Raw genomic sequence first — 13,822 nt, forward strand, 5'->3', positions numbered from 1 at the left:
TTTACCTTATTAGCTTGTAAGATGACGTTACTATAGACAAGGGGAGTAGAAAAAATAATTTAAAGATGTACTGAAAAAAAGTTTTAAAATAGCATTGCACTAAATTGCCGAGAGGTAGTGGTGTATTAAGTATTTTGGTGGTAGAGCTAAGATTTTGTTTTAAAGCTTTAGAAAACTAGAGATTAAAGACAGTCACAGCCACAGAACAGGGAGGGCACTGATCATTTAGAGTGTCCATAATTGAGAGGTATGTATGTAGCAGCGGTTCCTTGGGATGTCTTGTTATATGTGGGACCCTGAATACAAACCTTCTTGTCTTGAAGGTGCATTTATTTTTTTATAGGAGGACATTAATAAACAACCTGTCTTCTAATATAATGCCTTAATCACATTTCTCTTTCAAATATAGGCTTTTTTAGAAAAAGATTTTATTTGACAGAGTGAGCATGAGCACACGCAGAGGGAGAGGTAGACTCCCCATTGAGCAGGGAGCACGATGTGGGGTTCAGTTCCAGGACCCTGGGATTCATAACCTGAGCTGAAGGCAGAGGCTTAACTGACTGAGCTACCCAGGCGCCCCCCAAATACAGACTTTCTTATTAAAGATTTTTATTTATTTATTTATTTATTTGAGAGAGTGAGCGACAGAGAGAGCACGTGAACATGAGTGGGGAGGAGGGGCGGAGGGAGAGGGAGAAGCAGACTCCCCGCTGAGGAGCGGGAGCCCAATATGGGGCTTGATCCCAGTACCCTGGGATCATGACCTGAGCCAAGGCAGACACTTACCCAGTTGAGCCATGCAGCTCCCCTGTTTCACCTTCTTCTGTGGCACTTACGGCTAATTAAAAACCACCAAACATATGATCTTCACATATGCCAGTGTCAAGTACAACATAATTATTAGTTACTGGATGACTGAACAGAATGTCAGTAAGACTGAGCTGTTAGAGAAATGAGAGATTTCCCGGAATGACGTGTATCTTTAATTTGGAACTATTGTTGGTGCGTGTGACGGGACCACCCTGCAGATATTGGTTTTGGAGTGTGACCTGAGGGTGCTCTTCAGAGGTGAGAAGTTTTAGGTTATTCAGTCCTGAACTCAGTTAACTTCTAACACTGATGTTAACAAATTTTTTTTTTTTTTGTAAGAAAAAAACCATAATATCCAGTGAAACTTCTGGTTTGTAGAAAACTATAGTCTTCTGGGGGAAAGAAATACCCATAGAGATGAAATTAAGAGAGTCTGAATACTGTAGAGCATCACAAATTAGGAAAGTAATTTCAAATTATAAGAAGATAACAAAAAGTGTAATTGTTTTGTTCACATTTTTTTTTTTTAATGCCAGCCTTTAAAAAAAGTTTCTTCTCTGTTTCTCTTCTATTTCCTTATAGCAGAATGGTCAGGATATTTGGTGCATGAAATTAATTTATTGTATAAGGTGTTATTTTCTTAGCGAATGTGCTGGAATATTATTGCTCCTTAATTTTGGGAACAAATTCTCCTCCCCCACCCCCCCGGATTTTATTTTTTTGTCAGAGAGAGAGCACAGGCAGGCAGAGGGAGAAGCAGGCTCCCTGCTGAGCAAGGAGTGGGATGTGGGAATCCCTGAGCAGAAGGCAGACGCCTAACCAACTGAGCCACCCAGTTGTCCCTGGGAACAAATTCTTGATAGAGACCTTTTTTGTTTTGGGGTTTTTGTGTTTTTTGCTTTGTTTTGTTTTGTTTTGATAGAGATCTTTAAGACAATGCTTTATCAGCATTATTGTTGGTGTTAAGACTGTTTTTGGAAAACCTAGGAAATAATACTTTTATATATTGTATTTTTATACATTTGAAGCAATTCTTCTAGTTTTAAAATTCTGTCATTTTGATGGTGATTCTTTTGTATGCTAGGTATGCTTAAGAAATAATCCTCTTTATCATGCTGGAGCAGTTGCTTTTTCAATTAGTGCGGGCATTCCTAAAGTTGGTGTCTTAATGGAGTCAGTGTGGAATATGAACGATAGCTGCAGATTCCAACTTCGATCACCTGAGAGCTTGAAGAGCATGGACAAAGCTAGCAAAACTACTGAAGCTAAGTAAGTACTCTAACTGATCATGGTTTTATACCAGTTTCTAGTTTGTTCTATATGTGAGGGAGCTAGTCAAGGCTGACTTATAGGTGCACAGTGACAGAAAAGGGCTCGCATGGTGTGTCTCATGAGGTTGCCTAAGAGTTTTGAAAGGAGTCGGTCAAATTTACTGTTTGCAGCTTGGTTAATATTTGTATATTTTAGTTCTTGATGTTCAGCTGGAGTGACCATGTAGAGATCTCTTTTGGTGTCTTTGTTTTTTCATTAGAGTGTGTCCTTTGCCATGGGGTTGTGGCAGTAATAATGTGTTCAGCCTTACCCGTATCAAGCCAACTTTGCCCTTCTCTCTCCCTATATAATCATCTTAATTTTTACCTAATGTCTCATCTGTGTCTTAATCCTTGGAAGGGTTTTACAAGTTAATTTGCTGGGGAGGGAAATGCTATAAAGGATTTGTAAATTTTGGGGTTGGAGGGATATGCAAACAGAAATACCACATAATTGTGTGGAACCCACACACAGAATCTTATTGTTGGGGAGCTAGATACATAGATCTTAGTTAACTCTTGTACTTTTAAGAGCATCTACTTGTCTCCAAAAATATTGGTATATAATGTAATTTGGTTGTTTGTTATATGAACTTAAAAAATGTTAATGAAGTCTATAACCTTTATTCTTAATCTTATAAAAATATGTGACTTACAGAAACATGGATGACTAATGTTATCATATTTCAGAAATAACATTTTAAATATTTGTATGTATATCCTTTTAAAAAAATGTATATGGGTGTTGAAAAGAGATAATGGGGATTGACTATACATAGAGATTTTTAAAGTACTGAAATTTTTTTCATTTGCTTAAGTGAATGTAAACTTGCTGTCTTTATCGCTACTATTTTAATGTTAAAAATGAAAATTGAAGTTTAGAAAACATAGGGATTACTGTTAAATAAGTTAAAATAAACCAAAGCTATTATAACTTATGCCAAATTAAGGCTTCCTGCTTTGTTGTAGTGTGCTCTAAATCTCCCTCCCTCCACTTTCTCCCTTTGTCTTGTTTTACAAAATAGATTTATAGACTTCCTCTCTAATTACAGTGATTTTTATCCTAAAAATAAAAGTAGCAAAACACATTTTCATTATTTATGAAACTTCGTAAAGAATGGTTGAAATATTTTTGACATGCCACAAATGAGTTTAAATTAGAATATGCTATTGAGATTATGTAATTTATGAAGTTTTTCATGTCTTCCTTGAAATTTGCCATCTTTATTAATAAATTTAGTAAAAGAGCTTAGTGAAATTAAATGTTAAGAACATAGTCATTTTCATGTGAACACTCTTCTTTGCTAAGTCGTTGATGCATTCACTTTAAAGGCATGCTAGTGATTAGTCAGTATCGGCCTGTTTCCACCGTCAAAAGATTTGCAAAGCAGCCGTGAACGAGTGTTCGCGTGTGCTTGTACGGAGTGCTTTGCCAAGATGCTGGTGAAAAGAATACTGGTTTTCTGTGGACTTTTTCTAAACTCAGGTGACATTCCTGGGGGAGGTGATAAGAGAGAGATGAGGGGGTTAAGATGATGGCCCTGATTAAAAATATACCAGAATGATCTATATATAAAAAATTTCTTAGTATAGGTGACTCTTTTTCTGACTAAAAAATTGACTTCTGCCTTTTAATGACTGAAAGTATTTATGTTTTTACTATCTGTAGAGTATCATGTAGTTGTTGACTATAGTTGTCCTCTTAGGTAGAGTTAATGGAATAACTCAGTGCAGAGGGATAGTTTATAGTTTATTAATTCTTTGGTTGTAACAGATGATGGTTCATCACCAGATGGTTCAAGAATAAATTTTTGTAAGCCATTGTGAGTAGAGTTCCTTCTTTGAACTCTAAGGAATTAATGATCTAGTTGGCATTTTATTTATTTTCCTTTACCATTTTCTCAGTTAAATTGCTATGTCCAAGTCAGGGTTCAGTGAAGTGTGAAACATGTTTGCTCAAGAGGCTTAGGCTAAATTGAGTGTAGTTTTTGTTGTTATTCCTAGATAAGGCTTATCTGAATCATTGTTCCATGTTGTTGATAGCTTTATATGGTGTATTTTTCTTTCCTTTTGAAACATTACTAAGAATTTGAAGTATGCACTGTGTACCTTTTTCAGTATCTTGAGTCCTAGAAATAGACCACTTTGTACAAGTTTTTAATATTCCATTCCCTTACAAGAATAAGCTTGAGTCTTAAAAATCATCTGACACAAGTACCTGATACTTTATTTCCCTAATGAGGAGAATCTTATTTCTAATCTCAGGCCTGAAAGTAAGCAGGAACCAGTGAAAACGGAAATGGGTCCCCCGCCATCTCCGGCATCCACGTGCAGTGATGCATCCTCCATTGCCAGCAGTGCATCAATGCCATATAGTAAGTTTTATGTGTGGCGTGTGCTTGCTGGTCCAAATCAGGTCCCAGGCAGACAGCTGTGTTCACTCAGTCTGTGATTTGAGGCAACTCTATAAATACCATTTTTCATACCTTATCATATCAGTTGTATTTCTGCCAGTTTGATTTTGTGTGTGTGTGTGTGTGTGTGTGTGTGCGCGTGTGTGTGCACGCGCGCACAGCTTTGTTGAAATGAAAAAAAAAATGACATTTACACTGTTAATTTCTGTTGTTTTTGAGAGTTACGGTGTTTTTTAATTTGTAAAATGCTTTACCGTAAGAGTAGGAAGTAGAGCCACTAATTAGAATATCTGCCCACCTTTGTTGAGACTGTTTTTGTTGTAAATTGGTTATGGCTGGGTCACCATTCTTGCTCAGACTTTGTAGAATTTATGAACCTAGACTCACTATTGCACCTTGGATTTAAAGAGTATTTTGAAAGGTCCTCAAAATAAATTTATTTTGTAATGTATTTACTTTGTACCTGACAAAACTGAACGTTAGACTTCAGTAGTTAGTTATGTGATAGTTTTAAGAATAGCCTAACAGGTCTATTTTTTAAACCTTGGTCAGATAACTCTAATTTTAAGGGTTCAAAGTAGGTTTTTAAATTTCTTCTTTGTGATGTTTGCAGTAGTGTTAATATCATTAGACATTGACAGATGATATGAAGTCATATGAATTGAAAGTTGGTCATAAAACATCATAAAGCAGTATTTCACAGAATTGTTACTTAAGATAGCTCAGTTATGTGTCCCTTTACAGATGATCTTTTGTCATATATTTAGATGAAATCTATAAAGTCTCTTTTACATTTTCTTTTTGGTACTTACCATTTTGTTGTTGTCTAAGAACGACGACGGTCCACCCCTGCCCCGAAAGAGGAGGAAAAGGTGAACGAAGAGCAGTGGTCTCTTCGGGAAGTCGTTTTTGTGGAAGATGTTAAGAATGTTCCTGTTGGCAAGGTTTGTTCAAAATACATAAGAGTTAATTTACCGCCAGAATTAGAACAGTATTGGTTATCCAGGAACTTACGGTTGGTGAGTGTTCATCCCTGTCCTCAAAGCTGCTCCGTTTATCACTTTCAGTGAGCCCTTAGCCTGTTGCGGGTATCTTCTCTGTCCCTGAAGATGAATAGATGACTCTAAGTCCTCTTCTTCCACATTTATGGTGATAATGTTGCTCTCTTTAAAAAAAAAGTGTTATTTTGGAATAAATTCAAAACTTTTGCCGAAAAGTTGCAAAGAGATTATATGTATGTATTTTAAGATTGTTACTACTTTTTTATATACTCCATTCTTTGGAAATGTTAGTTCTGAAGGAGAGATCATCTTCCATAACATTTAAAAACTCCCTTAACATTTAAAACTCTTTATTGTCTTCAAGTCACCTTCTAGTTTCTTTCCCCTTCTTTCTGGAGAGGGTCTTGCTTTCTAAGAAAACAAGTGGGTAGAGTCCATCAGCTGGAATGCCACTGATTTCACATTTCCCTCCACACATACTGGAAAACGAAATGGATCTGTAGCTGCAGAATACCTGCAGAGTAAAGGTTTTCCTGATCGCTCATGTGTTTCTGAAGTTGGTGGTCTTCCATTTGTACTCAAGGGGAAGAGGAGGTATGCCATCCCCTATAGTTTACAGAGGCCGTTTTCATACCGTCTTCCTTCCATGTGACTGTCAAAGCAGAACTGTCGTTTGTGGGCAGGTGTTTCCTCTGAGAAGATTACACGGGCTCAAAATCGGAAACCAAGTAGCTGAGATAGGACTCAAATATTCTGGTTGCAAGTCCTGTGCTTGTCTTTCTGTACCCAGCTCACTCTCTATCTGTGTTGCCCAGAATGGTAGCCACTAAGTATATATGTGGCTAGTAAAGTTTATTAAACTTAAATAACATAAAACCTCAGCTCTTTAGTCCCATTAGCTCCATTTTCAGTGTTCAGGAGGAGCCACTTCTGGCTAATACCTACCATCTCAGGCAGTGCAGATACAGCACATTACAATCTTCACGGAAGTGCTTTCACACAGCAGGGCTCTTAACTAGTAAAGATTCTCCAATCTCAAGGGTTATACTTCATTTTTGTAGCTGATGGCTAAACATCTCCTGGCTGTAAGCGCTGGCTGTGTGGGTCAGTTGCTCTCTGGTAAGCCTCAAATACAGATTCCAGGTTCAGGTTAGTTTTATAACTTGTTCATCAGTAAAGAAATAGAAGAAATTAAATGCCTTTGATGTTAAGTAAGTTCAGTGGATCTCATTTGCATATTGATTTCATAGAAGTTGGTTAATACTCAGTATATTGGGCTGTGCTTCCAGGTGCTAAAAGTGGATGGTGCCTATGTGGCCGTAAAGTTCCCAGGAACGTCCAGTAATACAAACTGTCAGAGCAGCTCTGGCTCGGATGCTGACCCTTCCTCTCTCCTTCAGGACTGTAGGCTACTGAGAATTGATGAACTGCAGGTAGGTGTAGAAGGATCCTTCAGCGGGTGGGTGTGGGGCCTGATGGCTTGATTGCGCTCCAGAGTTTGAGCGCAAGTTTCCTTTTGTGTCATGTAGGTTGTCAAAACTGGCGGAACACCGAAAGTTCCTGACTGTTTCCAAAGGACTCCTAAAAAGCTTTGTATACCTGAAAAAACGGAAATATTAGCAGTGAATGTGGATTCCAAAGGTAAAGCTTTTTGTAACTTTTTCAGCTGGCATACTTTATATTCTTTTAATACTTTTGTAGTAAATGGGTGGAGGATAAAGTGATGTGAGGTGTTATGGCAGTTTTTGTCTCTTGTGTGTAATGTTATATAGCAAAATGAATCTACATTTCAAACGTGACCAGAGATGTTAAGATTTGATGGGCACTTATTAGAGATTACTAAAGATGTATAACATTGTTTTTTACGTTTATGTTTTCTTAAGGTGTGCATGCTGTTTTGAAGACTGGAAATTGGGTACGGTACTGTATCTTTGATCTTGCTACAGGAAAAGCAGAACAAGAGAATAATTTCCCTACAAGCAGCATTGCTTTCCTTGGTCAGAATGAGAGGAATGTAGCCATTTTCACTGCTGGACAGGTAATAGAGGCTTATTTTTGCTTTTGAAATTTGGTAGGACAACACTGACATTTTTTGTAGAGCCTAGGGTTAGGCTGTAATTTGCTTGTTATTAAACTGTTGAAGAATTTAGAATATCAGGCACGATTAATACTGGGTTTCTTATTTGGCCGCTATAAACTGATCTTACTTGAAAATAAATATACCTGTTGTAAAAATCAAAGATGCATTTTTGATTGGGAACCAAATTTTATTATTTCCCCCCTTTTGTAGGAGTCTCCTATTATTCTTCGAGATGGAAATGGTACTATCTACCCAATGGCCAAAGATTGCATGGGAGGAATAAGGGATCCTGATTGGCTTGATCTTCCACCTATTAGTAGTCTTGGAATGGGTGTACATTCTTTAATAAATCTTCCTGCCAACTCAACAATCAAAAAGAAAGCTGCTATTATCATCATGGCTGTAGAGGTAACTTGACTACTGAAACTATGTGGAGTTTTAATTCACAAGGTGCTGCTAGAATCTAGGGAAAACAATCCTGAACAGATGATTTGTTAACCCTCTCTATAGGTGGTGATGAGAGATGAGTAGACCAATGATGACAGTGTAAGTGCTTAAGGCATGCACAGTGTTGCAGGAGCACAAAGGGGAGGGATATAAATCAGATTGTGACTGGAGAGAAGGCTGCTCTGAGGAGTTGATGCCTGAACACAGCTTTGAATAGTCAGATAGGAGTTTCCTAGACAACAGCTGAGGGTGGGAAGTGTTACCCCTAGCACCAAGAACAGCCTTTATGAATCTCAGTACGTTGGGAGACTGTATAAGTTCTGTTGATAAAACCAGAAGTTAGGGCTCCTATGGGTCAGTGAGTAACAAGTGCAAAGTCTGGAGAAAGGCACTGCGGTGCCTTGTGTGCCAACCTAAGGGGCGTATGAGCTTTCCCCTGAAAGCTAGGAGGAGAAGGATTTTAAACTGACTTTTTAAAAGAAGTGTAGGGAAAAAAATAATAAAAGAAGTGTAGAGACCAGATAAAAAGGTGCATGAAGTTATCCAGGTTAGAACAAAGTAAGCTTGAGCCCTTGGATATGAGGAAGAGGGGATGGATTCAAGAGATCTTAAGGAAGTAGAAACTCTGAAGCTTGGTGCTGGTCATCAGTAAATGATAGGAAGGAGTTCAAAGCTTCTGATTTCAGTGTGGTTGGTGGGGAGAGGGAAGAATAGGAGGAGGATTAAATGGGATGTGGGAAGAGGCTGAGTTTAGTTTTGAACATGTTACAGATGAAGTGTTTGTTAGATGAAGAGACAGTACCACCAGAACTTACTGGAGCAATCTGAACAGAGTTTGACCTGATTTACATATATTTTCAAAGGATCACCATTGCGCTGCTGAGAATACTGGGGGGCAGTTTAGAAGTAGGGAGGCCCGTGAGGGGGCTGTTCAGATGGTCCAGGTGAGAGGGAATGGTGTCTTGGCCCAAGAGGTAGAGGTATGAGGGAGAAGGGATTTGATTCCATGTATACTAGATACGGTTGATGGTAGAGCCAACAGGATTTACGTATGGCTCAATACAGGTGTCGAACAGAGGAAGCAAGAGGGCCAAAGGAAGGAGGAATGAAGTTGGCATTATAGAGGTGGAGACTAGGGATTGAGCAGGTTCAGAAGGGAGAGGTACACAGCAGGAGTTTGGTTTTAGACATGCAGAGTTGAAGGTGCCTATCAGATATCCAAGGGGAGCCAATAAATAGAAAGTTAGATCTGTTAAGCCTGAGGATCCAGAGCAGGATGGACTTAGGAGCTGACAGTACATCTATGATAGTAGAGGAATTACACTGAATGAGATTATCAAGGTTATAGAGAAGAAAGGAGGCCTAGGGACTGAGCCGTGAGAATAGTATCAGCATTTAAATGTCCAGGGAGATAAAGAAAAACCTGTGTATGAGACTGAGAAGGAGCAGTGTCCACAGGGGTTGGAGGGAAACTAGAATGAGTGTTGTTTTGGAAGCCAGGTGACAAGTATGTGTCAAGTAGGACGCAGTGATCAACCATGTACAGTGATGCTGTTGGCTGGGCAAGGCGAGCGCTGAACGTGCCTGGGGATTTGGCTCCCATCTGGGTCATTCTTGACAGCGGGGATGAAAGCCTGATTAAAGAGTGGGACAAGGAGAAAATAGACAACTGTGAGGAGATTTTCTATGAAGAATGGAAATAGAACTTGGTATGGGGGCTTACTGACCCTCCATTAGGTTGGAGGTGAAAGCAAACTACTTAGAATTGCATCTAGAATAGTCTGAATCCAGGTCCTCCTGAGAGCTGCCAGTAAGCTTGTTGTCTGGAGACACAGTGCTCATTCTGGTTTAGTTTTGTTTGTAACATGTTAGACTAGAGGTTCCAAACTGATAGGGCTGTGGTTAAGGAGGTGGCTATGGCCTGAACTTGGCCCCTAGAAGTAACCTCCGTCTCATTTTAAAATTCTTGATTGGTTGCCAGCATTTAAAAACCACAGGAATTTTCTTTAAAGTCCACAGATTTTCAGTTGTTCTTAAAAAATAGGAAGATCTGGGAACACTGGGCCATCATAAAGCCATTAGCTGCCCCCTTTAGAGGCTGTATGTGGTGTCTCCAGTTCATTGCATTTCCCCATACTTAATTGCTCTGAATGTTGCCATTTATTTATGATCCGGTTTGTGTTACCTCTTTACCTCTGGCCTCCGTTCGTTTGTATTATTACTTCAGATGCTTCTGTAGTTACTTGATTCTGTGACCCCTGCACTCTTGTCAGCATCTCAGGGGTAAAGATGAAATGTGTCGTCATCCCCTGGATAGCGATAAAGTGTGCCATCATTTATCTTGTACCTCAGTGAGTTGGGCTTGGTGCACAGTAGACCTGTGAGAAATGTTGCACTGAATTCACTCTGCCTTTTCCTACAAGAATAAGTGATGAATACAGCATAGAGTGATGCAGACTAAACTCTTTTGCATGTAACACAGTAAGTGTGGTATTGGTGAGTCTCAGAGTGAGAGCCCATGTGGAGCAGGTTGGAGATGAGAGTTCCTGTAGCTGCTTCCAACCCGATGACTGGCTGATTGCTTGGAAACCTTTTACGTCACAGAGTATGCAGCAGAGTATCCTGACTTCAGTTACTTTAAATAGTAGTGCGCCTTTTAGTATTCGGAGAGCCTTTGACATATTCTCTCAACATATTAATTGTTCCATATATGTCACTGGACTTTGGAAAGTTTAATCTTACGTACTCTTCAACTGGAGCTTACAGGGTATGGGATCACCTCACCCCAAAGTCTTAGTGCCACAATTAAAATGGCCTGTCTCACCTGTGGCAGGTACTGAAAACAGTTTAACTATTTTTTGTTCTTCCTCCCCTTCCTATTTTTGTTTTACCTTTCCTCCTCTCCATGGAGGAGAGGTGGTAAGTGGTTCAAACATAGCTTTCTTCTTCCCTTTGTATTCCACACACTCTTTTCCCAGTTCTTAATTCTAGTTAAAATGAAAACATTTACTTGTTTTCCAAAACTAATGCTTTATAGTTAGTCCGTTAAAATCCCTTAATTACAGTTTTATATCCTGAAGGAAGTACATTTGAACTCCTTGATTTATTCATGCCATGTCTTAGTGTGTTCAGATTGCTATCAGACTAGCTTACAACCAACTGAAATTTCTTACAGTTCTGGAGGCTGGAAGTCCAAGGTCAAGGTGTGGGCACATTTGGTGCCTGAAGGGGGCAACCTTTTGTTTCATAGACAGCCCTGTATTCTCATATGGTGGGAGGGGAGAACTCTCGTCTCTTCCTGTTCCTTTTAAGGGCCTAATCCCACCCACAAAGGCGCCACCCTTGTGACTTAGTTACTTCTCAAAGGTCCCACCTCCAAATACCATTGCATTGGAGATTAGCTTTCAGCATATGAATTTTGGGGGCCAGAGATACTCAGTCAATAGCATGCTGTTTCTTAGGTGGTTAGTGGAATGTTCTGTAAATTAACTAATATTACCAAGTATTTGACAATGCAGTGCATTAGTTGTCACCTCTGAGAGACTGCATCTGTCGTGATTTTAGGGAATTTGAAGGTTTTGGTTTTCTCCTGTACCACATGTGATGTAACCTTCATGAGCATAAGAGGGTATGAGTAAGCCTATATAAAATACAGAGAATGTATACGCTTTGTTTAATTGATTAACAGTACTAGTAGGATTCTAATTCGGTAGTTCCATAAGAACTAATATAAACCGGGAGTTGGCAGACTTAACGGCAGATCAGATCCAGTCACTGTCATTCGCGTGTGTGTTGTATATGGTGGCTTTCCTGCCACAGCCAGAGTTGAGTTAGTTGCAAAAGCTGAAAATACTTAGTGGTCCTTTACAGATAGTTTACACCCTTTTCTGTTCTGGCAGTCGTATACTGTGCTTAAAGGGGGCCCTTAATTTTACCTCCTTTGGTAGGCTACCTTGTGTCTACTTACTTTCAGAGCCAATTATGTTATTGTGTGAAATTATAAAATGAGGAATTTTTGACTTGTGTAATGTGCTATTCACATTCATTGGAGTTTTTTCCCTGATTTATCTGAGCACAGAAACAAACCTTAATGCAGCACATTCTGCGTTGTGACTATGAGGCCTGTCGACAATACCTCATGAATCTTGAGCAAGCGGTTGTTTTAGAGCAGAATCTACAGATGCTGCAGACGTTCATCGGCCACAGATGTGATGGAAACAGAAATATTTTGCATGCATGTGTATCAGTTTGTTTTCCAACCAGCAATAAGGAAACTAAAGAAGAAGAGGGTGAGAATAAGAACTATAACAAGGTCTTTAAAAGGAATTTTAGGTGGTTTTGAAAATGAAACAGCTATTAAAGGGAAGGAAAGGAAATGACTGTGAAGAATGTGTGTACTTTTTCTTTGTTTTGTGAAACCTAGGAGTTTTGACATTCTTAGACAGTAAAGATGTCTGTCCTCTTAGGATAAGAAACTTCTTATCAGTATGCTTAGTTGTCTTGAGTTCCGTTATCTGATATGTACAAACTTTATGTGTAATACTTAATGAGATTTACTGATTTTATAACAGCAGATGACTTTTAATACCATGAGAATTATTTAGCTAGTTAAGGCAAGTTATACTGAAGCAACTTTTATCCCAGTTTTCAGAATGTACAGGGAAAAACATCCTAGTGAGTTATGAGATTTTTCTGGGAAAATAAGCTTTTTTGCCCTCAGGGTTTTAATTGGTTAAACAAAAGGGAAATCTACAAGCCTTGAAGTGCGATTGTGTGGTCCTAATGTTTTTCCTGATTCTAAATTCCACTGGTGCTACTCCGGTAGCTACATTTTTAAAAAAATATTTTATTTATTTATTTGACAGACAGAGAGCACAAGTAGGCAGAGGCAGGCAGAGAGAAGTGGGGGAGGCAGGCTTCCTGCTGAGCAGAGAGCTCGATGCGGGGCTCGATCCCAGGACCCTGAGACCACAACCTGAGCCCGAAGGCAGAGGCTTTAACCCACTGAGCCACCCAGGCGCCCCCGGTAGCTACATTTTTGAGTAGTAGTTTTGCAAGTTTTGTTTCTTTCTTTTCGTTTTGTTTTTGTTTTTTTGTTTTTTGTAGGTTTTTAACCTTTATTTCCATATCATTAATGGAGGATGAGTAGTATATAAGCCTCGGCTGAGGTACTGAATTGTGGGTCTTTTTTGTACTTTGTAGTGAAAGCTAGATTTCAGTCTACTTATGAATAATCTTATTTTTTAACCATTGGGGGTTGAAAAGTAAGGCAGAATAAGGAAATAAGTCACATATTAAAGGTCATAGTTAAATCTGTCATAAGTGTCTGTTGCTCCAAGGAGGAAAAAATTAAGCTACTCATTATCTCTAGCATGTGATTTAAAATACTAAAATACATAGCAGTTAGCATTTAATGGCCAGTACATACTTAATCTTAGTTATTTTTGAAGTTTAAATTGATCCTGATTTCTTCTCTTATGTTTCAGAAGCAGAGCGCTCTGAAAGAAATACATTTGCAGAAAGGCTTTCTGCTGTTGAGGCCATTGCAAATGCAATATCAGTTGTTTCAAGTAATGGCCCAGGTAATCGGGCTGGATCATCAAGTAGTCGAAGGTAATGTGATTTTTACCAGGAAAGTTTATTTGGCGGAAACAGAATCCAAGTACAGAAAAATGTATCTCATACCTATCGTATGCATGAATTGGTGGGTCCTTTTGCTTTGTTTTTGTTCCTTTCAGTATCACCCCAGGAAAAAGATGT

The 13,822-nt window shown here is 38.9% G+C and overlaps 1 protein-coding gene across 5 annotated transcripts in view; it reads left to right on the forward strand.

The window, feature by feature from the left end:
- UBR5 (ubiquitin protein ligase E3 component n-recognin 5) overlaps nucleotides 1-13,822 on the forward strand; it is a 135,221-nt gene that overhangs the window by 72,457 nt on the left and 48,942 nt on the right. For all 5 annotated transcript variants that reach the window (XM_044245186.1, XM_044245181.1, XM_044245182.1 and 2 more), the window contains 9 exons: nucleotides 1,895-2,079; nucleotides 4,386-4,495; nucleotides 5,366-5,478; nucleotides 6,825-6,968; nucleotides 7,065-7,176; nucleotides 7,419-7,573; nucleotides 7,826-8,023; nucleotides 12,141-12,351; nucleotides 13,549-13,675. In XM_044245186.1, the coding sequence (XP_044101121.1) occupies nucleotides 1,895-2,079; nucleotides 4,386-4,495; nucleotides 5,366-5,478; nucleotides 6,825-6,968; nucleotides 7,065-7,176; nucleotides 7,419-7,573; nucleotides 7,826-8,023; nucleotides 12,141-12,351; nucleotides 13,549-13,675 (1,355 nt within the window). The remainder of the gene's footprint in view (nucleotides 1-1,894; nucleotides 2,080-4,385; nucleotides 4,496-5,365; nucleotides 5,479-6,824; nucleotides 6,969-7,064; nucleotides 7,177-7,418; nucleotides 7,574-7,825; nucleotides 8,024-12,140; nucleotides 12,352-13,548; nucleotides 13,676-13,822) is intronic.

This window comes from Neovison vison, chromosome 4 (genome assembly GCF_020171115.1).
Source record: "Neovison vison isolate M4711 chromosome 4, ASM_NN_V1, whole genome shotgun sequence".
Classification (NCBI taxonomy): domain Eukaryota; kingdom Metazoa; phylum Chordata; class Mammalia; order Carnivora; family Mustelidae; genus Neogale; species Neogale vison.